This window comes from Mesoplodon bidens, assembly GCF_964165515.1.
Source record: "Mesoplodon bidens genome assembly, chromosome: 7".
In the NCBI taxonomy this organism is placed as follows: Eukaryota; Metazoa; Chordata; class Mammalia; order Artiodactyla; family Ziphiidae; genus Mesoplodon; species Mesoplodon bidens.
This window is the reverse complement of record NC_138164.1, coordinates 14,062,917-14,088,791: the sequence shown is the minus strand read 5'-3', so window position 1 is coordinate 14,088,791 and position 25,875 is coordinate 14,062,917. Positions and strand designations below refer to the sequence as shown.

The window sequence follows — 25,875 nt, the reverse complement described above, 5'->3', positions numbered from 1 at the left end:
CACTGGACCACAAGGGAGGTCCCCTCCCTCCCACTTATTCTTTCTTTTTTTTTTTTAATTCCTTTTTTTTTTAATAAATAAATTTATTTATTTATTTTGGCTGCGTTGGGTCTTTGTTGCTGAGCGCGGGTTTTCTCTAGTTGTGGCGAGCGGGGCTACTCTTTGTTGCGGCGCGTGGGCTTCTCATTGTGGTGGCTTCTCTAGTGGCGGAGCATGGGCTCTAGGCACGTGGGCTTCAGTAGTTGTGGCATGTGGGCTCAGTAGTTATGGCTCACGGGCTCTAGAGCACAGGCTCAGTAGTTGTGGCGCATGGGCTTAGTTGCTCCGCGGCATGTGGGATCTTCCCAGACCAGGGATCGAACCTGTGACCCCTGCATTGGCAGGCGGATTCTTAACCACTGCACCACCAGGGAAGCCCTCCCATTTATTCTTAATCAGCCATTGTCCATGATTTATTTCCTTTAGAGCTACGGTCTAAAAAAACTTTTGTAGGTTGTGAGCCTCTTTTTTTCTTTGAGAATCTGAAGAAATCTGTGTCTCTCGTCTGGCAGATGCCCATATAAACAGAGTTTTGCCTGTGATTTCAGCAAACTCTCTAAGCTTACTCCTGCCTATCAACTTGTCTGCAACTAAATGCATGCTTAGCCCCTTTTCTGATAGGAGAGAGCTCCCTTCCGTTGCACTTTGTCTTCGTTCTCAATCAGTGCCAACCCCTCCTCCCCACCCCTTTTCAATTCATTAGCGATTTGCTGTTGAGAATTTTCAGTCTCTTCCTGGCTGCTGTGTTCTCTTTCAGCATGTAAACACATTCAACTCAAAAAGTAGTCCTGGACTTCCCTGGCGGTCCAGTGGTTAAGACTCCACACTGTGGGGAAACTAAGATCCCACATGCTGTGTGGTGCAGCCAGTAAACAAACAAACAAATAAGTAATCCCCCCAGGCAAATCTTTCCCTACGTTGTGCCCATTGTCTCCTTTCCCATGTAATTGAGTTTTTTCAGAAGAGTGGTCTATACTGCCGTTTTTGTCACTTTCTAATCACACCTTGACCCACTGCACTTTGGTTCCTCCTGCCTCTAACACTGCCTTGAAGTTGACCTTGGTAAGGTCATAGGTGACTTCCCAATTTTGATATCCTCTGTACAAAATCCTTTTGTATCCCTCCCCAACTTGGCCATCTCTTGATGTGTATTCTTCCCTTGACTGTTCATGATCTTTCTCCTTGGCCATTCCATCTCTGTCTTCCCCCTTAGCGTCCCTTTCCCCTGTACGTGAAGTGTGGGTATTCCCTGGGGATCTGCCATGTATCCTCTTTTTCTCTCTGTATTCTCTCCCTGGGTGACTGTTTATACATACAGTTTCAGCATTCATAAATTCATTGAATCAGATGCGTTTTCTCCAGATCATTATATCTTACAACTTGGACAGACATTTCAAATTCAAGCGTCTAAACTGATTTCCCTCCTGCTCCCAGAAACCTCTCTTCTTTCTTTTTTCCCAATCTTATAAATATATCACCATAAACCTAATCAACCGAAGCCCAACACCTGCAAGTCTTTACTGATTCTTTCCATCCCCTGAACCTTTTATATTGAAACCTTGTTCATTTTGCCTCCTAACTGTCTATGGAATCTGCCCTTTTCCTTAATCCCCATTGCCACTGCAGTCATTTTATAGCTGTTCTTACTGCCTCTGGTTTTAAAGGCAGTCTCTACTTCCCCACTGCTGTCATAGTGATCTTTTGAAAATATAAATCTAATCATGCTTCTCTCCTGCCCGAAAGTGTTACTGATGAGCTGTAGCCCTCAGGATGAGGCCCACACTTCCTTGAAGATAAACTTCAAACTCAGAAAGGCATTTAAGACCTTTCATGATCTGCCTCTGCCTTTTTTCCTCCTCAATATCTTATGCTCCTTTCCCACATCAGCTAGGGCCTCAGCCCTACTGAACTGTCTGTAATTTCACTCCATGCCATGCTCTTTCGTATCTCTGTGCCTTTGTATGTGTTATTCTCTCTGCCTGAAATATCTCCCTTCAACCCTAATTTACCATCCTTCAGAAGTTTGAGTAAGCTTTCACCCTTTCTGCAGTGGCTTTCCTGACTCTTTCTCCTTGACTAGGTTAGTCACCTTTCTGCTATGCTTCCATATTCATTTTTCTGGCATGTGTATTCCTCTGGCATAGCAGGAAACACACTGCATTCCATTCGTTTTTGTGGTTTTAAAACTTAATTAATTAATTAATTAATTAATTAATTAATTTTTGGCTGTGTTGGGTCTTCGTTGCGGTGCCAGGGCTTTCTCTAGTTGCGACGAGCAGAGGCTACTCTTGGTTGCAGTGTGTGGGCTTTTCATTGCCGGGCTTCTCTTGTTGCGGAGCACGGGTTCTAGGCACAAGGGCTTCAGTAGTTGTGGCATGTGGGCTCAGTAGTTGTGGTGCACAGGCTTAGTTGCTCCGTGGCACATGGGATCTTCCTGGACCAGGGCTCGAATCCATGTCCCCTGCACTGGCAGGCGGATTCTTAACCACTGTGCCACCAGGAAAGACCCCTCTCTATGAATTCTTAAAAGAAGAATCTTATTGTCTATTTCTTTTGAGTCCACCAGTATTTTCTGCTACTGTGCTATTACCACATAATGTTTTTTAAACAGTGTACTGCATTTCCTTTATTTTCATTTTACAAACATTTATTACTCTAAATTTGTGTCAGATACTAAAATACAACAATGAATAAGTAAACTTTCCCTGTCTTTAAAGAGTGAATGCTCTAGAAAAGGAGACAAACTTGTAAACACATTCTTTATCCATTATGCTAATTAAGTACTGGTGATTATATATGTCTTTAAAATACAGCACTAAGACCTTGGTATTTTATTTTTTTAATTTATTTATCTTTTTGGCCACACTGCCCAGCTTGTGGGATCTTAGTTCCCCAACCAGAGATCAAATGCAGGCCCTTAGCAGTGAAAGCACAGAGTCCTAACCACTGGACCACCAGGGAATTCCCAAGCCCTTGTTACTTTAGAGCTTGTAGCGATAGACACTCAGAGAAATGTGCCAGCAGCAGTGGTAGCTAACTGGAATAAATTCCCAAAGGAGAAGTGTTACTCTTCTTTAACTAGAGCTACTGAGACACACAATATGCCTCCCTGACGTTTCTTTGTCTTCTTTAGGTGTTCTTAGTAATTTTCTTAGTTCTGTGGCCTCCTCATATGATGGAACCATATATGATGATACCAAAAATTATAAGCCTTCAAAACAAAGAATTTCAAACAGTTACGTATCGGGCGCTTTTGATACTGTCTATTTTTATTTATTTATTTATTTTTTTTGCGGTACGCGGGCCTCTCACTCTTGCGGCCTCTCCCGTTGCGGAGCACAGGCTCCGGACGCGCAGGCTCAGCGGCCATGGCTCACGGGCCCAGCCGCTCTGCGGCATGTGGGATCTTCCCGGACCGGGGCACGAACCCGCGTCCCCTGCATCGGCAGGCGGACTCTCAACCACTGTGCCACCAGGGAAGCCCCTGTCTATGGTTTTTGATGTTATTTTCAGTTGATACATCAGTAAACCTCTGTAGGTGAAGAAATTTGATTTTTTTTTAAACTCTAAAGACTAACCATTTGGGAGACAGAAGAACGCTAAGGTACTTACCACCTAATTCAGTGCTTTGAAGTGCTGAGTCTCTTGCTAGAAAAGAAAGAAGGTTATGAGCGGTCATCCTAGGCCTTATTCATCAAAGGCCAGTTGTGGCCAAGCTTGTTTAATAGAAGAGTTTTCAAAATAGCTTTGGAACCTCCACATTAGATTAGGAGGTGAAGAACTCCAGGTGAGTGATTTCTGCTCTGACTAAATTGGGAAGAACTTACAGGAGGAGCTAAAATCTATTTTAGTTGGGGGTAGGAAGGAAAAGGCCTTGACGTCTATCAGTTGCAAGTTTATCAGATCACTGGTATTACTAGGAACTGTGTCGCATCTAATCACTGCAGATGATTTAGGTCTCGATTACTTAAACTCTCAGATTTCTAATGCTGGAGTGGTGCCTAGTACAATACTGAGGCATGGAGATACACATTGCCATCCTTTGGAAGAATTTTGAAATTTGTTGAATATTTCTCCATGAACCTAATACTAATACAAGTGGAAGAATGAACTATTCCAAGATTTAAGCCAGTTTTTTATTCCAGAATATGAATTACATAATAATTTATCCTTCACCGGCATTTTAAGGGCTTTTGGCTTTCTAAAGGAAGGCTGAGATTGTGCACCTGCCTGTCTGCTTTAGATACTTCTTGGGAGCAGGATCATGTCTTACTACTTATCTTTGCATTGGGAACAGGTAGCATATAAATGGTTTTTGAATGAATGGACAAGTAAAAGAAATAGTGTTTTGTTTGCAGAGTTGTCCTAGTAGTACATAATTCCTTGAAATACAGAACTTCATGTAGTTTTCTAAAATACCTTCATCATTACATTTTATCTGTAAACATCATTGTAATACTTTGGGTTCACTTAGATTCTCTTGTGGAAAACATATTCCTATTGCTTCATCACAAATATAATAGCCACTAAAGGATTAAAATTCTGCCATTAAAATAAAAATCATCAAATGTTAAGACATTTATGGGTAACGTAGAATTTGCTAGTAAACGTATGTTTGGAAGTTCTCAAATAACCCCTAGAGATAGGGGTAGGGATAATAAAGAAATTCCACACATTTATTATTTTAGAATTAGCTTTCACTTGGGAAACGACATTAGCTTCATTGCATTCCTAATCTCTGGAAGCTAAATATGATCCAGCAGTATTTTATGGTGCTCAACTTGGCAAGGATATTTTTCTGTCTTTGGAGGTAAGAAAAGGGTAAAATCTTGACGATCTCGTGACACCATTATCCAGAAGGAATAGGTTTGTTGCTTCTTGCCTATACTTTGTCTTGGAGTGCTGTGCTCATCAGAGGAAGCCAGAGTGAAGGGAAAAGTATGGGTGGCTGTTTGGGCCCAGATTCCAGGAATACTTCATCCTGTGTAGCGTGGGGTCTCCTGTTTCCTGTCTTAACGAGAGTGTCCAGGCTTATGATGCCATAGTGCCAAACATGGATTTAATTGCAGCTTCTCTTGTTACCTTTTTTGTAGACATTTTGACTTAGTCTTTTGATTTCTGGGCAAGCCTAAATCCCTGGGAAGCTAGCACTGTTACCTTGTTTACTGCATCTTCCAGGAGCCCCATGTGTTTAAAGGGGATGATGGGAACGACAGGAGAGGCAAAAAGGACTTCATTTGTAGCGCCTTCTTGCAGCATTTTTTCCCCCAGTGCTTTCTCAGCTTGTTTTTCCTTAGATTTTGGGAGACTCTTACGTGGAATTGGAAGTTCAGTTAGCCGACCAGAGGTCTTTAACATAACAATGGTGGCTTTTGTTTTTGGCTAAACTGTCTGGATTATTTAAACAATGGGTGCTTATTTTTTAAAGCATGCTTCAAGAAGTCAGTCTATATTTGAAGTGAAAAGAAAGCTCTTGGGTGGAAGTCAAGTCATTCTTTTCTTATTCCAACTACAAGACCACAAAGAAAGAGTTAATGCTTTCTGTCATTTTGGAAAGTACTTGGAAACTTTAAACATTGGCAGAGTTAGTTAAATTACTGCTTGACAGCTCAGTAGTACTCTTCTGGAGCACACTGAATTAGGGTTGTACAGTTACATATTGTGAAAGTTAGAAATATAGACAAGTGACTCACTAAGGTTGCTGATAATAAACATAGCAATGTGGATCTCGTATGTTTCTTTTAAAGATTAAACATTTTTCATTACTTCAGCTGTTGGTTACTTTACCTGTTGGCTATTGTATGTATAGTTGCTAGAACTCTCTCATTGCAACACTTGGAGCATAGAACTTACGCATTTAGCAATGTAGTCCCCTGGCAAGCGTTAGGAAATCCTCAGATGTCTTTGTGAAATGCATAGATTAGCAGTTGTTCCATAAGGATAATGCAGGGAAAGAATGAATTAAATCAGAAACTTTAAGGATTTGAAAATGCGTGTCATCTTACTTTAATAGTAGCTGAAAGAATAGGGTATTTTGTACTGTAGGTAATTTATTGGATTCCTTTACATATTTATAGTTTAAGATTGTAGCCATTATGGTAGGAAGTTATTTGTAAATAACTATGATCTTGGGCAAGTCATTTGGCCCTTCAGAACTTCAGTTTCTAAAACCACATCAATAATAAGAACTACAATATGGACACCACATTATAGTTTTATGAATGATTTTACATAAATTATATAACTTACATAAATTATTTCATTTATTCCTTACAACGCTCCAATAAATTAAAAAATTGAGACCTCAGACAAGCCCTTCCCTCTCTTCAGTGGTAGCATGTGCCGACAAACGAGAGGATGAAGTGGCCCCCTTTACAGTTGGGGGGCTTTAACTGTTGGAACTTAGTTTGGGGATTATCAGTATAAATTGGAGGTACAAGAAAATCTGTCTATAATTCCTTATTTTGTTCTTATTTTATGTGGATTTTGTTTCTGGCATCTGAAATTCTTATCTCTTTGTAGAAAACTCGTTAGTTTCTGAGTCGGTGAATTTCTATTAATCAGGTTGTTTAAATAGACCATATTTCTTGACAATTTGTTCAAAATCGGTTAAATCCTTAGTATTTTTTTAAAAGGCAGGTTAAAAGTTAGAGGTAAAGAGAAGTTTTTGCCTTTTCTCAGTATGACTGAAAATAAGATGCTTCCTTCAGTTATTCTTGGATGCATTCTTGAATTGATGTGGTCAATTCTTCATCCCTTTCACAAATGCTGCTGCCCACCATTAAGTCTCTTATCACAGGGCATTTAAAAATGATGCCATAAAATGCATGTTGAGAATCTTTGGATCTCAAATGTATAGAAATCACATCTAAATGTCAATTCCTGAGTTAAGGAACTGACGATAATGGCAATTTCAGTCTCTATTAATACTTAGTAGACAAGAGATTATGATATTGTAGATTATTCCTTATGTGTCTGTAGACTTAACTACTTGTTGAAAAGATATATTTGTTTTATTGGGGCTGTATATTTCTGCCATTGTACTGATTTGCTTACTTGAATTAAAGTCATTCTTTAATTGTTTTGGGCTGTATCTATAGTTTGAAATTTAGGACTGTCCCCTATGTACTGTGCACCAAAGATGACTTATCAATGCATTGTTCAATTACTACACAGCTCCTATTTGTCTGTAATGAAGCCATATGGCTGGGTCCATTTATTTCAGTATTAAGTTATTTTATAATAATATCCATATGAATGATGATGAGTAATACATAGAGGCTAAATTTTCCAAATTCATTTGTGTCTCCTCTGGGCATTTCTTTGGGATATGTTCAGATTCATGTTTTGTTTTTTTTTTCCTGATTTTAAAATAATTTTCCTTTGTTATAGGATGAGCAGTTCTTAGGTTTTGGCTCAGATGAAGAAGTCAGAGTACGAAGTCCCACAAGGTCTCCTTCAGGTATGGCCAGTTAAATGCATGGCATCTTTACGTTTTGTTTGTTAAGAGACTGTGACTTCCCCTTGCCTTCTTTGCATGTAAAGGGTGGTCTTAAATACTGGGTTTTTTTGGGTGCATCCTTCCCTTTCCCTCACACTAAGTAGGAAATGGCTTAGGAGCTAGACCTCTTTAAGGGACTTCTCTGTCAGGCCGCTTTTGGTTTATCCTTGATTATGCTTCTCTGTGGGAACCACCAGAGGCATGAGGGCTAGATTTCCATGGAATGCTTGCAAAACCTGGTAGGCAAATTGAAGGTTACCTACTGAGAGCAGCATCCTCAGATATACACATTTTGAATTGTATGGCAGTAAATATGACTTTGGAAATAATTTGGCCATTGTTTTTTACAGATGAAATTTGGTCTACTGTTGTCAAAGAACTAAAAACAAAATGTTGGCACTGTATGAAACTATTTTATCTGATGCTTGAAAAACTGTGTTAAAATAAAGAAAATAAAAACGACATGGGTATTTCCATTTATTAGCAATATTTGTCATTGTTCTCAATAAGAATATATCTAGAATGTCTTGAAATTCTAGACTTAACAGCAGTTTCCTGCAAGATGGTCCTCAGTGGAAATAACATTTAATGGCTTGCAGAATTCTGTTCTGTATAGGAAAGGGCTATAGATCTTTTGATGAAAAAAACATTCCCCATCTGTGCTGCCATTCTGACTTCTTGTATGGTTGTCTTTGATTGTATGTGCATAGACAGTCTAGTTAAATATGATGTTGTTAGCTGTGCTTTTGGTCCTTGATGTTGACATAGTTTGTGATGTTTGTTAGCATTTGCATTTCATTTGAGTCATCATATATTATATAGTAATCTAACTCAAACACATAAGTTGACAATTCTTCCTTTCCCAAGTGGGGTGGTATTGCCATTCTAGTTGAGAGGACTTAGCCAGTAGTATTCCAGTATCTGTGCCATTCAGACAGTAGCAATATTCTCTTTAAGATGTGATGATATCTTAAAACTTCGTATCAGGCGATGATAGAGATTGTCTGGTCTAACCCTTCATTTATAGATAATAAAATGAGGCCCAGAAAAGACATGGTGAGCAGTTACTTCTGACTGATTTGTCAGTTCTTTGAATGTGTTGTGGATTATGGAAGTTAGCAGAGCAGGACTCTTCTCTATTCTGCTTTTTCTACCTGTCCACCAAAAGCTTTTTTTAAAAGATGGATAGAAGAGGTTTTCAGAATTAATAAAGGCGTATGAGTAGCCAGGTTCAAGTCTACCAAGATTATAAGGAATCTTGTGATGTACTTCTGGGTAGGAGTTTATTTTGTTAATTCACAACCCTTTCTTGTCGGTTTCCTCTTAAGTTTTTTTCTTGGCTGTCAGTGTACCTTAAATGTTGTTTGTTTTTTGTTTGTTTTTTTAAACCATCTGTATATACTTTATTAAGAAATGAAACTGTTTCTCTGCTGTCTTCTAGTCCATTACTTTCATTGTAATTTAGTATATATTGGGAACAAATTTGTGAATCTTAATCTATTAAGAAGTTTCAAGTTAATTGGTGAGGAAAGCATTTATATTTAGAAAGCTCAACAATAAGACCTCTGTTGATTTCTTTTCTGTTAGAAAGCTGGTTCCATAGTCTAAAATGTTCCATCATAATGGCATAAATCTCTTCTGGTGCCTCTTAGGGGAGGTTTTAATCTCAGAAGAATGTTGAGTCATATAAAACATTGAAAAGTCACGAGAGAAGAGATGATATGATAGAGGAGGCAACTCTTAATACATTTAGAAAAGTACAGACTATATGTGGTGATCAATCTGTGGTGTATATAAATCAAATCACTATGTTGTACACCTGGAACTAATATATATTGTATGTCAATTATACTTCAATAAAAAAAGAATGCATCTTTAAAAAGAAAAGAAAGTACAGACTATACAAAGAATTTTAGGGAGTTCCCAGGTGGCCTAGTGGTTAGGATTCCAGGCTTTCACTGCTTTCAGTGCTGGGGCCTGGGTTCAATCTCTGGTCAGGGAACTGAGATCCCACAAGCTGTGCAGCATGGCCAAAAACAAAAACAAAACCAAAAAAAGATAATTTTAGAAAACAGTGGTTTTCTGAAGTCTCTTGATAAGCAGCAAATTGAGCTGATTTATAAGTTGGCAAATTCCTTTTATTTAGAATAGAAGAAATCTGATTTAAATTGTCAGTTTGCTCTTGACATCAATTATGGTTAAATCTTTTTTGTAATTTGAGACTAACTAGTTCAAGAACCTGTAGGTAGGAGAATAGATTAATGGACATCTCATGTCATTTCACTGATTAGTTCACCTACCACTGAGCTCAGTGATCTTATTCTGATGTGTCATGAGTGAATGTTTTTCTTTTCAATGAAACTTTCTTAACTTACTCTGGCAAAGCAGATTGAAAATATAGGAAGCTGAGCTGCCTATAGAAGTTGGTATGTTATTGTAGCCTATAGAAGTTGGTATGTTGTTGACTGAAGAGCATCTTGTTCAGATTTATTAAAGCCAAAATTCTGAGTTGAAAAAATGGGATGACTTACTATAAATGTTTTCTCAGATATTAACTCTTGGTGGCTACGATATGGAAAAGGTCATACAGATTTTTTTTAAAACACACCTTTTTTTTTAATTCAGAAAAAACCTTCTTGTTCACCCAAAGTTGTAGGAAAATTAGTTTTATATACTAATTGCTCAGTTGAAAACCTCTTATTATCTTAGTTTTTCTATCAAAAAGGTAGTTAAGTGTTCTTTTAGGTAGGATGTTATTTACTTGATTTCTTTGAGTCAGGTTTTTGGTGAAAAGAAACTAAACACAACTAGGATGTTTTATTGACTGATTAGACCCAGGTAGAGTTCAGTACAGAATGGCTTGTGCTAAATTATATTCAGCTTAGTTAAGACCTAAACTACAAAGCTAAATATATGCTCTTCATTGTTTAATTTCTATACACAGTTAAAACTAGTCCTCGAAAACCTCGCGGGAGACCTAGAAGTGGCTCTGACCGAAATTCAGCTCTCCTCTCAGACCCATCTGTGTTCTCCCCTCTAAATAAATCAGAGACCAAATCTGGATATAAGATCAAGAAGAAAGATTCTAAAAGTATAGAAAAGAAGAGAGGAAGACCTCCCACCTTCCCTGGAGTAAAACTCAAAATAACACATGGAAAGGACATTTCAGAGTTACCAAAGGGAAACAAAGAAGATAGCCTGAAGAAAATGAAACGCACACCTTCTGCTACATTTCAGCAAGCCACAAAGATTAAAAAATTAAGAGCAGGTAAACTCTCTCCTCTCAAGTCAAAGTTTAAGACAGGGAAGCTTCAAATAGGAAGGAAGGGGGTACAGATTGTACGCCGGCGAGGAAGGCCTCCATCAACAGAAAGGATAAAGACCCCTTCAGGTCTCCTCATTAACTCTGAACTGGAAAAGCCCCAGAAGGTCCGGAAAGACAAGGAAGGAACACCTCCACTCACAAAAGAAGATAAGACAGTAGTCAGACAAAGCCCTCGAAGGATTAAGCCGGTTAGGATTATTCCTTCTTCTAAAAGGACAGATGCAACAATTGCTAAGCAGCTCTTGCAGAGGGCAAAAAAGGGGGCTCAAAAGAAAATTGAGAAAGAAGCAGCTCAGCTGCAAGGAAGAAAGGTGAAGACACAGGTCAAAAACATCCGACAGTTCATCATGCCTGTTGTCAGTGCCATCTCCTCGAGGATCATTAAAACCCCTCGGCGGTTCATAGAGGATGAGGATTATGACCCTCCAATTAAAATTGCCCGACTGGAGTCTACACCGAATAGTAGATTCAGTGCCACGTCCTGTGGATCTTCCGAAAAATCAAGTGCAGCTTCTCAGCACTCCTCTCAAATGTCTTCAGACTCCTCCCGGTCCAGTAGCCCCAGTGTTGATACCTCCACAGATTCTCAGGCCTCTGAGGAGATTCAGGTACTTCCTGAAGAGCGGAGCGCTACCCCCGAAGTTCACACTCCACTGCCTATTTCCCAGTCCCCAGAAAACGATAGTAATGACAGGAGAAGCAGAAGGTATTCAGTGTCAGAGAGAAGTTTTGGATCTAGAACGACGAAAAAGTTGTCCACCCTACAGAGTGCCCCCCAGCAGCAGACCTCTTCCTCGCCACCTCCACCCCTGCTTACTCCACCGCCCCCGCTGCAGCCAGCCTCCAGTATCTCTGACCACACACCTTGGCTCATGCCTCCAACCATCCCTCTAGCATCACCATTTTTGCCTACTTCTGCCGCTCCCATGCAAGGGAAGCGAAAATCTATTTTGCGAGAACCGACATTTAGGTGGACTTCTTTAAAGCACTCTAGGTCAGAGCCACAGTACTTTTCCTCAGCAAAGTATGCCAAAGAAGGTCTTATTCGCAAACCAATATTTGATAATTTCCGCCCCCCTCCACTGACTCCTGAAGATGTCGGCTTTGCGTCCGGGTTTTCTACATCTGGTACTGCTGCTTCAGCCCGACTGTTTTCGCCACTCCCTTCTGGAACAAGGTTTGATATGCACAAAAGGAGCCCTCTTCTGAGAGCTCCGCGATTTACTCCAAGTGAGGCTCACTCTAGGATATTTGAGTCTGTAACCTTGCCTAGTAATCGAACTTCCGCTGGGACATCTTCTTCAGGAGTATCTAACAGGAAAAGGAAACGAAAAGTGTTTAGCCCTATTCGATCTGAACCAAGATCTCCGTCTCACTCCATGAGGACAAGAAGTGGAAGGCTTAGCACTTCTGAGCTGCCACCTCTCACCCCACCGTCCTCTGTCTCTTCCTCGTTAAGCATTTCTGTTAGTCCTCTTGCCACTAGTGCCTTAAACCCAACTTTTACTTTTCCTTCTCACTCCCTGACTCAGTCTGGGGAATCTGCAGAGAAAAACCAGAGACCAAGGAAGCAGACTAGTGCTCCGGCAGAGCCATTTTCGTCCAGTAGTCCCACTCCTCTCTTCCCTTGGTTCACCCCAGGCTCTCAGACTGAGAGAGGGAGAAATAAAGACAAGGCCCCTGAGGAGCTGTCCAAAGAGCGAGATGCTGACAAGAGCGTGGAGAAGGACAAGAGTAGAGAGAGAGACCGGGAGAGAGAAAAAGAGAATAAGCGGGAGTCCAGGAAAGAGAAAAGGAAAAAGGGATCAGAAATTCAGAGTAGCTCTGCTTTGTATCCTGTGGGTAGGGTTTCCAAAGAGAAGGTTGTTGGTGAAGATGTGGCCACTTCATCTTCTGCCAAAAAAGCAACCGGGCGGAAGAAGTCTTCATCACTTGATTCTGGGACTGATATTGCTTCTGTGACTCTTGGGGATACAACAGCTGTCAAAACCAAAATACTTATAAAGAAAGGGAGAGGAAATCTGGAAAAAACCAACTTGGACCTCGGCCCAACTGCCCCATCCCTGGAGAAGGAGAAAACCCTCTGCCTTTCCACTCCTTCATCTAGCACTGTTAAACATTCCACTTCCTCCATAGGCTCCATGTTGGCTCAGGCAGACAAGCTTCCAATGACTGACAAGAGGGTTGCCAGCCTCCTAAAAAAGGCCAAAGCCCAGCTCTGCAAGATTGAGAAGAGTAAGAGTCTTAAACAAACTGACCAGCCCAAAGCACAGGTACTCTTTTCCCTCTTGCCCATTAAAATCAACAGTTTCTCGAGCCCCATCTAGGAGCAAGTTTTAGGCTGAGTGTTTCAGTTAGATCCACGTATGGGAATCAGGAAAAGATGGTGGCATTCGCAGTGGTCCTTTACGGACGGGTAGGATTTTGATAGGTAGAAAATGATAGGGGAGAAAGTTTTAAGGAGAGGAAGCAGTGTAGGGTAGAGATAGAAAAGTATAAAACGTACTTGAGGAACGGGAATAGCTGGACTGGTACGTGTAGGAAGGCGGTGAACCAAGACTGAAAGGTACGTGGGGCCACATTACCCTGAATGCTGAGCTGTTTGTACTTAATGGGATTGGTGTGATGGAATCTGTGACTTCATTTTGAAGATGCATTTTTGCAGTCAGATTGTTTTACTGTTGTTTACTATAGGAAACAGGGCGGGGGGAATCTCTTCCTCTGAGTTGTGAGTGATCAGACCAATAGAAAATAGGTATTTGCAGAATACATGTGAGAAACACTTAGCCTCAAGTTGTGGTACAGAAAAGCTGTACAATTCAGTTAGTTAAGATGATGACAAACAGATTTTTGTAAAGAAGAGCTTTTTTTTTTTTTTTTTTAATTAACAAGGCGAGCTAGGCACTGGTCTTTTCTGAGAAAACCTGCCAATCTTTAGATTGTTTTTAAACACTGTCATGTAGTAGATGCATGTTTATACCAACATATCAAGTTAGGTTAAGATGACCACAAACTTAGGTTTTAACGTTATTCAACGTAGGGCCACATTTACATTTAGTAATTCTGCCAGTTGAGAGGTCTAGCAGGAAAATGAAGAGACTTGTTTCTGACACCATTCTGGATGTTTTTGGTCAACCTCCTAGTGGTAGGAGCCGGGGCTCTTTAAAATGTGAGACATTTCTGTTTGGAGCCGTGGCCTTTTATACTTCCATTTATAGGTTATTTCCCCCTACTTCTCTGTTGATCAGGGAAATATAAGAAATAGTCTGTGGTTAGATAAGCCCTATTTACACGAGAATGAGCTTCCTGATAATGCAGACTGGCAGCTTGATTTTTTTTTTGAGGGAAATTTTGAAGAAGTAGTATAATTGGGAATAGAAGCTTAGTTGATTTCTGTTTTTTGATGAGAATCCTTTTCTGCCAGTTTTAGAAGTAGGTGATTTCTATATGTTGATATGGCATATCAGCTGGGAATAACTAGAGTTGTATGTGTTGAATCTAGATTATAAGTTAATCAACTATACCTTGGCTTCATTCAATTATATTTTCAACGCATATGGTTGTTATTGTTTGTTTTTGGCTTGCCTCCTACTCAGGGTCAAGAAAGTGACTCATCGGAGACCTCTGTGCGAGGACCCCGGATTAAACACGTCTGCAGAAGAGCTGCTGTTGCCCTTGGCCGAAAACGAGCTGTGTTTCCTGATGACATGCCCACCCTGAGTGCCTTACCTTGGGAAGAACGAGAAAAGATTTTGTCTTCCATGGGAAATGATGGTAGGTCGGGGGTGTCAACCTTGAGGTCTAAGCAGACACTGGGTTCGTTTGCTGATCATCCTGGGAGTGCCCAGTAGGCTCTTCATAGCATTATATGTTAGGCTGGGTCCTCCAAAAACCAGATGGCGGAGGGCAGGGGGATTAAATGTGTAAGGGTGTTATTAGAGGAAATGCCTGAGAGAGAAAAGGGGGAGGGAGTCAGGAAAGGCCGGGAGAGCTGTCAGACTGCTGCCCTGTAAGTCTGACCCTAGTGAAGGAGAGCGGGAAGGAAGGCTGGCCAGAATCCTCCTGGATGCCATGCAGTGTGAGAAAGCTCGGCAAGGCTGTCAGGGAGCCCTTGAGCAAGCATTGACTGTCAGAGGAGTCTCGTGTCTCCCAGGAACAGGCCTACCCTAGTATCCCTGCCACGCTTGTCACTGCCTGAGAGCAACCTCTGTGGTAATTGTGGCCTCTGTACCCCTGGATTTTAGAGCACAGCAGCTGGGGCCCTGTGGTTTCAGGTCTGTGAGGCACATTCTCATGGGTCTCAGATGAAATTTAGAGGTTTGGAGAGTCTTCAGAAGCATTCAATTCATATTCTTTTTTTTTTTTAATGCTTTCTTTACTTTCTTTTTTTTAATCATATTTTCTTTTTTTTAAAAAATTAATTAATTATTTTTTTTGTATTTTGGCCACGCTGCGTGGCTTTCAGGATGTTCCCCAACCAGGGATCGAACCCGGGCCCCTGCAGTGAAAGTGCCAAACCCTAAGAACTAGGTCACCAGCGAACTCCCTCAATTCATATTCTTGACTTTAGGTGACACTGTATTTTGTGTTCATTGTTTGGATTTCTGCTTTCATCAAGCTGCAAGTTATAGGCATTTTTAAACATTTAAGTAATTATTTAAAACAGGCTCCGTGTTCTGCATATGAATATTTTTATTGTAATGAATTTGATTTTTGGAGTCCCAATTAAGACAAGGTTTGAGCGTACATACTAACATCAGTAGAGTTTGAGAATCTCCCCTCTGCTCCCAGGAAGGAACCAGATACTCTGTCAGAGCTAATGCCACGTTTCTTTAACAGACAAGTCATCGATTGCTGGCTCAGAAGACGCCGAACCTCTTGCTCCGCCCATCAAACCAATTAAACCCGTCACCAGAAACAAGGCGCCGCAGGAACCTCCAGTAAAGAAGGGACGGCGGTCAAGGCGGTGTGGACAGTGTCCCGGCTGCCAGGTGCCTGAGGACTGTGGTGTGTGCACTAACTGCTTGGACAAGCCCAAGTTTGGTGGCCGCAACATAAAGAAGCAGTGCTGCAAGTGAGTGCGCATCTCTCTGGGGGGCTGGTCTCAGCCACTGTCCCGCTTGTCACAGAGAAAATGCACCCGAACGCCCAGTGTGGTTGTACCAAGTCACCTCAAGTTGCAAGATGAGTTGCACGCTTGGATTTTGTGCTGTGCTGGGTTTGGGCTGTGCTTAAATCAGAAACCCTCAGGCGCGGTGCTGTGAACGTTCTGTATCTGCTCAGGTCAGTGTGGTAGCCCTTAGCCGTATGGCTATTTAGCACCTGAAACATGGTTGGTGTGACTGAGGAACGACATTTAAAATTTCCATGTAATTTTAGATTCACATAGCCATATGTGTCTAGAGCTGCCATATCAGTGCAACTCTGGAGGGTTCCTACTTAGTCACCAACGAGTTTAGGCCTACTGTTTATCAGGTCAACTGAAATTACCTTTATCTTTATGGCATTCAGGAAATAGTGGTGATATAAGTCTCTCCACTCTCTAACTCTCAGAATATTTTCATGCCTATGGAAGTCTTCCCCTGCCCCGCACGCTACTTGCGGAATCTTAGTTCCCCAGCCAGGGATCGAACCCGGGCCACGGCAGTGAAAGCGCCGAGTCCTAACCACTGGACTGCCAGGGAATTCCCTGGAAGTTTTTTTTTTTTTTTTTTTTTTTTTTTTTTTAATTTTTATTTATTTATTTTTTTGCGGTACGCAGGCCTCTCACTGCTGTGGCCTCTCCCGTTGCGGAGCACAGGCTCCGGACGCACAGGCCCAGCGGCCATGGCTCACGGGCCCAGCCGCTCCACGGCACATGGGATCCTCCCGGACCGGGGCACGAACCCGTATCCCCTGCATCGGCAGGCGGACTCTCAACCACTGCGCCACCAGGGAGGCCCTCCCTGGAAGTTTTGATTACTCTACCTTTTTTCCCCTTTTTCTAGTCAGTTTGTGGATGCACTTTCTACTCTCTGGGATAATTTGTTTAAAGTGGATCAAGAGAATTGCATAAATAAATTTTGGTGGTCGAGTATCTCATCAAGTGCCTGGCACCAGGAATAGATATTATCTATAGATATTTGCTGAATGAACGAATAACATGAAAGTGATTTATATAAAACATAACTGGGAGAAATGCTGCATTACTTACTTAAGGGGAGACAGTTTCTAGGAGACACTGAGAAAGAAGTTCTGTGCTTTGGTTTAGTCTGGCCTTAAGCAAGCATCTTGTCTCAGTCCCATTAGTGGAAAGAAGTGAGACAATTCACAGAACAACAAAAAAAAAGGTACATGATAGCAAGATAAAATTGCACTAAATTTAGGGGTTGCAGTGGATTCAGTCCAATATTAAACTTCAAATTAAGTTTTGAGTTACAGTAAACTGAGGATTGAAATATCTATCAAAGCCCTGAGATAGACCTGTAGCATTGTAGTGGCAGACAAAGGACTCGGGTAATTTTAGTCCATTTTGTATTCAGATTACTATATGAATAATAATCTCATAAGGGAGCAGAACTGATTTGACTGCAAGAAATAATGACTGATCCTTTTGTGGGTGGCGCTAGTCAGTACTGGGTTGCAAGACATTTGAGTCCCATTTCAAAAATAATTTGATATTTGCTCCTTTTAGATCCTCAAGATAGGTGAAATTGCTGATCAAAGGATTTAAAGGCTTCAGTTTAAATAATGAGCAGTCCTTTTTTTCAACTCTCAAAATGAACCTGAATAAAGGTTCATGGATTCTTTTTTTTTTTTTTAATTAATTAATTAATTGATTGATTTTTGGCTGTGTTGGGTCTTCGTTGCCATGCGCGGGCTTTCTCTAGTTGTGGCGAGCGGGGGCTACTCTGTCGCGGTGCACGGGCTTCTCATTGCAGTGGCTTCTCTTGTTGAGGAGCACGGGCTCTAGGTGCGCTGGCTTCAGTAGTTGTGGCTCGTGGGCTCTAGAGCGCGGGCTCAGTAGTTGTGGTGCACGGGCTTAGTTGCTCCGTGGCATGTGGGATATTCCCGGACAAGGACTCAAACGTGTGTCCGCTGCATTGGCAGGTGGGTTCTTAACCACTGCACCACCAGGGAAGCCCAGGGTTCACGGATTCTTGCAGACGAATTAATACTTGCTTCAATTGCTTCTCTCCTACATGAAGTTTACTTTATGGTATCCCTTATTATTCTAGGATGAGAAAATGTCAGAATCTACAATGGATGCCTTCCAAAGCCTACCTTCAGAAGCAAGCAAAAGGTAGTGTTGTCAAAAGATCTTCCCCCAAATGCTTCCTGCTTTAATGTCATATAGTTATGTACATCTAGTGTAAAGAGAATACTAGCCTTTTTTCAAGTACTGCTGTTTCCCAGGGAGCTGTTGGTTGTTGAAGCTGGGTGATAGGTACATGAGTGTTCATTTTACTCTTCCCTTCACCTTGGAGTATGTTTGAATATTTTCATAAGAAAATTTTTTTTAATTCATACAAAAAATTACATTATATTTCATTTCCTAGAGTAATAAAAGTATACCTGTTTCACTTGCCAACTTGGCATTAACTTCCTTGAGTCTTCCGGTGTCAACTTTAGCTGTAGGAAACTGAGACTAAGATTGTTACATTCCTATACTTATATTTTAAATAAAATTTTCTCACTTACAGAAAAATAATCTTGCTTTCCCCCCCCCACCCCCAGCTGTGAAGAAGAAAGAGAAAAAGTCTAAGACCAGTGAAAAGAAAGAGAGCAAAGAGAGCAGTGTTGTGAAGAGCTTGGCGGACTCTAGTCAGAAGTCTACCCCATCAGCAAGAGAGGATCCCGCCCCCAAGAAAAGCAACAGTGAGCCACCTCTGCGCAAGCCCCCGGAAGACAAGAGTGAGGAAGGGAATGCCTCCACCCCAGGACCTGAGGCCAAACAAGTGGCCACGCCCTCTTCCAGGAAGTCCAGCAAGCAGGTCTCCCAGCCGGCACCAGCCATCCCCCTACAGCCCCCCAGCACAGCACCACCGAGAAAAGAAGCCCCCAAGACCACTCCTAGTGAGCCCAAGAAAAAGCAGCCTCCACCTCCAGAGTCAGGTGAGTGAGGACAGCAGGAAGAACTGCCGAACCAGAAGTACCAGCACAGGACACTGACATCTTAAACAGCATTTGGAAAACTGAAATGTATATTTTTAAGTCTTTGGTACAAGAAAATTAGCTCTCTTTTAAATATTTAATTTTTTTGTTTGGCTGTGTCGGGTCTTAGTTGTGGCACAAGGGATCTTTTAGTTGCGGCATGCATGCGGGATCTAGTTCCCTGACTACGGATCAAACCCGGGCCCTCTGCGTTGGGAGTGTGGAGTATTAACCACTGGACCACCAGGGAAGTCCCAATTAGCTCTCTTTTAACTGTTATATAATAATAAAGAAATAGAAGCAAAAACCAGTTAAGTTGGAGATACTGTCTTAATTTCCTGTTTAAAGCCTAGAGTTTAAATAGTTTGTTTTTTTCTAATGCCCTTTTCTTTGCAGGCCAATCAGTGCTAGAGTCATCGTTGCTATTTAGCATTAACTGTAAATTTAGTGGCATCTGACTGCAGTTTATTTTGAATTCTTTAGGTCCAGAGCAAAGCAAGCAGAAAAAAGTGGCTCCTCGCCCCAGTATTCCTGTAAAACAAAAGCCTAAAGAAAAGGTGAGGAAAGATTTGTTTCCCTGCCATTTGTCAAAGATGTGTTCTATTCTGTAGGGAAATAGCCTTATCCTTGACATTTACGAAATTGAGTGAAACTGCATTTCTGCCTCTGTGTAGATGGCAGTGGAATTTCTTAAAATTAGCAAACTTCAGGTTTAGGCTTTAGCTCACTTGCTTTTTTTCTCTTTTTTTTTCCCGTTGTTGTTTTCCCCTTCTTTGTGGTCCCACATGCTTATGCTTATGCTGCAGGCTGATGAGTATAAGTTTTTTTTCCCCCTCAACATCCGCTAGCAGTATTTGTCTATAACAGTCACTCACTATTTTTATTATGTGGAGAGAGAGGTCTTTAAGACTTTTCCAGTTCTTTCTGTGCCCCCATAGTGGTGTGCATGCACGTCCAGGCTGATGCTCTCGAGAGCATCAGCAATGCTGAAAAGAGAGGCACATGCCAGGTTCTTATTAAGTCATGTTCCAGAGTTACTGTCCAGTTTCAAACTGTGATGATGAAGCATGGTTACATTGGCAAACCTGAAATCATTGATGATCACAGAGCTGGGAAAATTGTTTTGAATCTCATAGGCAGGTTACACAAGTGTGGAGTGATCAGCCCCAGATTTGATGTGTGCAACTCCAAGATCTAGAAAAATGGCAGAATAACCTGCTCCCATCTGGTCAGTGTGGTTTCATTGTACTGACAACCTCAGCTGGCATCGTGGACCACGAGGAAGCAAGATGAAGACACGCAGGAGGGAAAAGCCTGGGATGTGTTTTCTAGGGTATAAATACATACGTGCCAATAAAATGCTTCAATGGAAAAAAAAATCTCCTGAAGATTACTTGTCTGTTTCTGTAGGATACTTATATTGGAAACATGTTTTCCAGATCTATTAAGATTTGTCATTTGCATTATTATCTGTTGCAAGAGTGAAGGCAGGCAGGGTTTGGATTTGTTCTTTATCCATCTTCTATCCCCATAGGAAAAACCACCTCCAGTCAATAAGCAGGAGAATGCAGGCACTTTGAACATCCTCAGCACTCTCTCCAATGGCAATAGTTCAAAGCAAAAAGTCCCAGCAGATGGAGTCCACAGGATCAGAGTGGACTTTAAGGTAAAAGTGTTCAGTGACCACGGAGTATATTGAGTGTTGTGGACTTTAAATCAAGAAAATGATGTTACCAAAGGTGTTGAAAGAGAGGAAATTCATTTGGGGGGTGGGGCGGAGGAATGAAGATCTGCCATTAATAGATGGGTTCAGGTGTGTGAGAACTCCGGTCAGTGTTACCAGGTCAGTCTGTGAACTGACTGAAGTACAGAGGCACGGAGCCAGTCCTGCCCATCCTGAGCTGTAAAGTGCTTTTAGATGAGAACAGTATCTGAGGAAGTGCTTCTTTCACATAGGTATAATCAAACCATGATGATCGCTTGAATCAGCAAAACTCTTAAGGGAAATTCAATCCCAGTAAATCTTTGCATTGTAGTTAACAGGTGAGCCTTTTAAGAGTTTGTGTCTGAGATTTAAAATTTTCAAAGCAGCAGTTATTTTGAACTCATTGAGATGAAATATTCTCGACATTCTGGTGTCACGCTAATTTTATGCTTTTCGTCCTTATTTTCAATGCAGCGTTTTTTCATTGCAGCGTTGTGTCGTGAAACTGTCAAAAGTATCTTTTTCTCTCTCTCCGCAGGAGGATTGTGAAGCAGAAAATGTGTGGGAGATGGGAGGCTTAGGAATCTTGACCTCTGTTCCTATAACACCCAGGGTGGTTTGCTTTCTCTGTGCCAGTAGTGGGCATGTAGAGGTAAGATATCCTGCTTCTTGGTACCCCAGACAGTATAATGATAGATTATTTTGCTGTGATGAAAGAAATCATTATATTCTGTTTTGTTGGTATATAGCAGGCACTATATCCTGTTGAAACCTGCAAATGAAATGCTTTGAAGTTTTTTAGAAATTTCAGGAAGGAGTCTGCTTTTTATTAGAGTAGCAGGTTTTTTTTTTTTTTTAGAGTAGCAGTTATTGAGTGTGAAAAGTTTAATAGTTTCATCTCTTAAATTCACTCATTATTAGAGTTCTGATTTTTTGCTAGATGTCCAAACATGGAAGAAATGATAAATGTTTTTCTAGAAAAAGAGATGCTGTTGATAGTTGTTTTATGTTGAATAGCAAAACTTCCTTGTCTATAAAGAGCTCTTAGCAATTAATAAGAAAAAGGAAAACGCCCAGTAAAAAAAATAGTCTAAGGGCAGGAGTATATAATTCACAAAACGAGAAGTAAAAACATGGTGGGAGGGGAGCGTTAAGCCTTCCGATTACAAAACACTGTAAATTAAAGCATGATAAAAAGGATCAAGTGGAAATGGAGACTTTCTGTTTCTGGAAATTTAAATTAGTTACAGTCTTTCTGAGAAGATTGTTTGGAAATATGTATTTATCTTTAAAATGGGTATACCCTCTAACCCAGCAATGCACTCCAGGCATTTATCTTGAGGATATAATTAGATAAATTATATGTGTATGTATGTTTGTATACATGTATGTACATAATAAACCCTTCTATATGTATAAATATTTGTATATATATAATAAACAGAAGGGTTTATTTCAGTATTTATGATAATAAAAAATTGGAGACAACCCAAAAAGTCATCAATAAGGGGCTGGTACTTTGGTTAAAATAATTATAGGACATGCATATAATGGCACATATGAAGTCCTAAAGATGATAATATAGATTCATATTGACATGGAAAGATGTCCATGACACATCACTGAGTTAACAGAGCAGGTCACAAAATAGTATGTAAAAAGCATTATCCCGGGCTTCCCTGGTGGCGCAGTGGTTGAGAGTCCGCCTGCCGATGCAGGGGACGCAGGTTCGTGCCCCGGTCCGGGAAGATGCCACATGCCGCGAAGCGGCTGGGCCCGTGAGCCATGGCCGCTGAGCCTGCGCGTCCGGAGCCTGTGCTTCGCAATGGGAGAGGCCACAACAGTGAGAGGCCCGTGTACCGCAAAAAAAAAAAAAAAAAAAAAAAAAAAAAAAGCATTATCCCATTTTGGTTTGGAAAAATGTTTTTGAAATATATATGTAGAAAGATTCTGAAGGATTTACACCAAAATCTTAAGAGTGTAGTTGGATTGTGGTTGACTTCTGTTTTTTCTTTATCTTTTTGAGTTTGTTTGCAGTGAGTATGTGCCACCTTTATCATAAGGGGGGAAAAAGGTAGCACAATTTTAACTAGGAAGCAGTAATTTGTCATTCATGTAGTTCTCAATTCCTGAATACCTCCTTAGGTTATTATTTGTCACATATGTATTCTAAGGTCATAAAGAAAACCCAAAGCCAAGTTGTAATCCAGATGTTGAGCAGTCATTGAGACTCACTAGCTAAGACATTCAGTCCTGCCCACTTGCTATTTTAAATTAGACATTAGCAAGTGCGGACAATATTGAATAAGAATTCACCAAAACTGCCTCTGTGATTTAGTTTAATGCAGATCCTTTATGTATGCAGATTATATAATCCGATATGCTATTTTTCTTCTACATCTTTAAGCTTTCTAAATAATTTCAAAAATAAACTATCAGACATAAAGTAATTTTTCTGCAAAATTATATTCACAAATAACTGTATGCTGAAAGTTATATATTAAAGAGTGCCTTTTTAAATGAAAATGATACCAGTATGTGGATTTTTAAATATGCAAAGAAAAAAGTAGTTTTAATGGGCAAAAATTAGCAGCTTAAATAGTAATGGGATGAACAATAATTTTGAGGTGTAAGTTTTGTTTTCCTTGGGGTTCTTATTATATGGTTGTATCTTAAATATAGATTTAAGAAATTAAGAATATATGACATCATTATATGATAAAGTATATGGAGAAATGCAAAATTGTCATTGTAAACGTTCAGCAATATTTTTTTTAAAAATTCAGTGATTCAGACATTTAATGAAATAAAGGCATTAAAAAAATAAATTACACATTAGCAGAATTATTGCCTGGTATTCATTCATTAAGGAAATATTTTTTTAGTGCCTGTTACGAACAATATATTGTTCTAAGTGCTGGAGTTGCTTTAGATAGCGTTGAAACTGAGACTGTTCAGTCTATGTAAGTGCCAGGGGTCTACTGTACCTCTTTTCCTACCTAATTTTAACTCTCGTTGCATCCATACACATGTTACCCACAGGAATAACTTATTTTCGTAACACCAGTGCTTCAACTTCTGTGTTAAAAGTTTTTTTTTTTTTCCAGAGTATAATTGCTCTAATTTAAATTGTGTAGCTGTGCACAGCAATCCCACAGGATTCCTAAAAACTGAAATTAGAAAATGAATAGCCCACTGCCTACATTGCACTCCTAAAGCATAACCAGTGCTTGATGAATTTTCCCTCCATTCAAATTTTTAAAAACTTTTTATGTTGACATGATTTCGGATTTACAGAAAAGCTACAAGAGTGGTACAAAGAATTCCCACATAACACCCTTTACCTGGATTTCCCAAGCATTAATATTTTTTTATTGGAGTAAAATTGCTTTAGCATTAATATTTTTAATTTGCTTTATCGTTTTCTCTTTGTATATGTATTGTACAAAATAAATAAAATATGTACACACATTTTATATGTAGACATTTTTTTTCTTAAAATTTGAGAGCAAGTTGCAGACATATGCCCTTTTACCTCTAAATTTTATACTGTGTATTTCCTAAAACCAAGGACATCCTCTTATATAACCACAATATAATTATCAAAATCAGGAAATTAACGTTGGTATTTTACAATTATTTAAGTAGACTTTATTTAGTTTTGACCAGTTGTCCCACTGATTCTTTTATGGCAGAAGAAAATTATGAGTCACACTCACTTGGATTTCTGAAAATCTCTTTATCAGTATGAAAATAACTTACTTCTAAAATTAGAGATGGGAAGGACAAACCAGAACTTACAGTCATTTAGTAGATTATAGAGAGCCTTTAAAACCATCCCTGTTTCCCCTTACCCCACTCTTTTACATCGCCTTAGCTCTTTGTTGATACCTCTTTTACGGCACTTAGCACATTCTATTAAATCTTAGATTGTATCTATTTAGTTATTTTATAATTCTACTATTATTACTGCTTTAGTCCCCTGAAACTCCCCAGTATTCTGCTTTTTTAACATAGTCATTACTTAGTGAACATGTTGAATACAGTATGTATACCACTACTCCTAAAGCTCAAAAAGTAAGCAGGTAGGATTTGGTTGATATTTCTATGTGCTATTTGACCGCCTCTGTGTTCCCGTCTTACCCTAGTTTGTGTATTGCCAAGTCTGTTGTGAGCCCTTCCACAAGTTTTGTTTGGAGGAGCACGAGCGCCCTCTGGAGGACCAGCTGGAAAACTGGTGTTGTCGGCGCTGCAAGTTCTGTCATGTTTGTGGAAGGCAGCACCAGGCCACCAAGGTACGATGCTGAGTAATGGGGCCACTTACAGTATTACTCTGTATCTCCATTTCTGCCTTTTAATCTAGGATTTCGTACGCACATTTTTCCTGTTGGCTTAGCCTGTTTTTACTGTTTAACTGGGTGTAATCAATTGCCTATTGTTGTGTTTTAATTTAATTTTGGGAGTATAGCAGAAAACGTGGCATTGGATAAAATCCTCAAAATAAATCAAATCTCCTTTATCAGAATGTTCAACCCTGAGTACCTTTGGCAGGACATAAATCCCTATGCCTTGAGAGTAAATAATTTATGAGGAAATTTAAGCTGTCACAGTGATGTGCTGTATTTACTTGAAGAAAAGTATGAAATGGGGTACTAAGTGACAGGTGTCCAGTGAAGGTGAGGTGATGCCCACCTTTTTGCCTTCTTGTTTTCTTACAGCAGCTGCTGGAGTGTAATAAGTGCCGAAACAGCTATCACCCTGAGTGCCTGGGACCAAATTACCCCACCAAACCCACAAAGAAAAAGAAAGTTTGGGTGAGTTTCTCACACAATGGGCAGTTTCAGAGAGAATTGTCATGGGACTGTTAGGCGTGCACAAATTGTAAGAGGACTACCCTGCTTGAGGAAGAAAAGCCGTCCCAGTAGAGAAGTCAACTCTAGAAATGGATTGCGTTTGAGACCTTCTTAAATAAGAAGAGATATTAAAAACAAGAAGTTCCTATTGAATTTCTGTTGTCTCTTCCAGATCTGTACCAAGTGTGTTCGCTGCAAGAGCTGTGGATCCACGACTCCCGGCAAAGGGTGGGATGCACAGTGGTCTCACGATTTCTCCCTCTGCCATGATTGTGCCAAACTCTTTGCTAAAGGTACCTCAGAAAAGCCAGTTTTGTCA

The 25,875-nt window shown here is 40.3% G+C and overlaps 1 protein-coding gene and 1 pseudogene across 9 annotated transcripts in view; both read left to right on the top strand.

Moving 5' to 3' along the window:
- KMT2A (lysine methyltransferase 2A) overlaps positions 1-25,875 on the top strand; it is a 76,441-nt gene that overhangs the window by 18,012 nt on the left and 32,554 nt on the right. For 7 of the 8 annotated variants that reach the window (XM_081239654.1, XM_081239653.1, XM_081239655.1 and 4 more), the window contains 12 exons: positions 7,432-7,501; positions 10,485-13,138; positions 14,462-14,639; positions 15,705-15,939; positions 18,083-18,147; positions 18,582-18,959; positions 19,482-19,555; positions 20,533-20,664; positions 21,242-21,355; positions 24,852-24,998; positions 25,422-25,517; positions 25,729-25,849. In XM_081239654.1, coding sequence (XP_081095780.1) covers positions 7,432-7,501; positions 10,485-13,138; positions 14,462-14,639; positions 15,705-15,939; positions 18,083-18,147; positions 18,582-18,959; positions 19,482-19,555; positions 20,533-20,664; positions 21,242-21,355; positions 24,852-24,998; positions 25,422-25,517; positions 25,729-25,849 — 4,264 coding nt within the window. The remainder of the gene's footprint in view (positions 1-7,431; positions 7,502-10,484; positions 13,139-14,461; positions 14,640-15,704; positions 15,940-18,082; positions 18,148-18,581; positions 18,960-19,481; positions 19,556-20,532; positions 20,665-21,241; positions 21,356-24,851; positions 24,999-25,421; positions 25,518-25,728; positions 25,850-25,875) is intronic. The other variant, XM_081239650.1, reaches the window with a different exon arrangement.
- LOC308620267 (small ribosomal subunit protein uS8-like) lies at positions 19,613-20,330 on the top strand (annotated as a pseudogene). Its single transcript has one exon. The product of its transcript is annotated as a small ribosomal subunit protein uS8-like (transcript).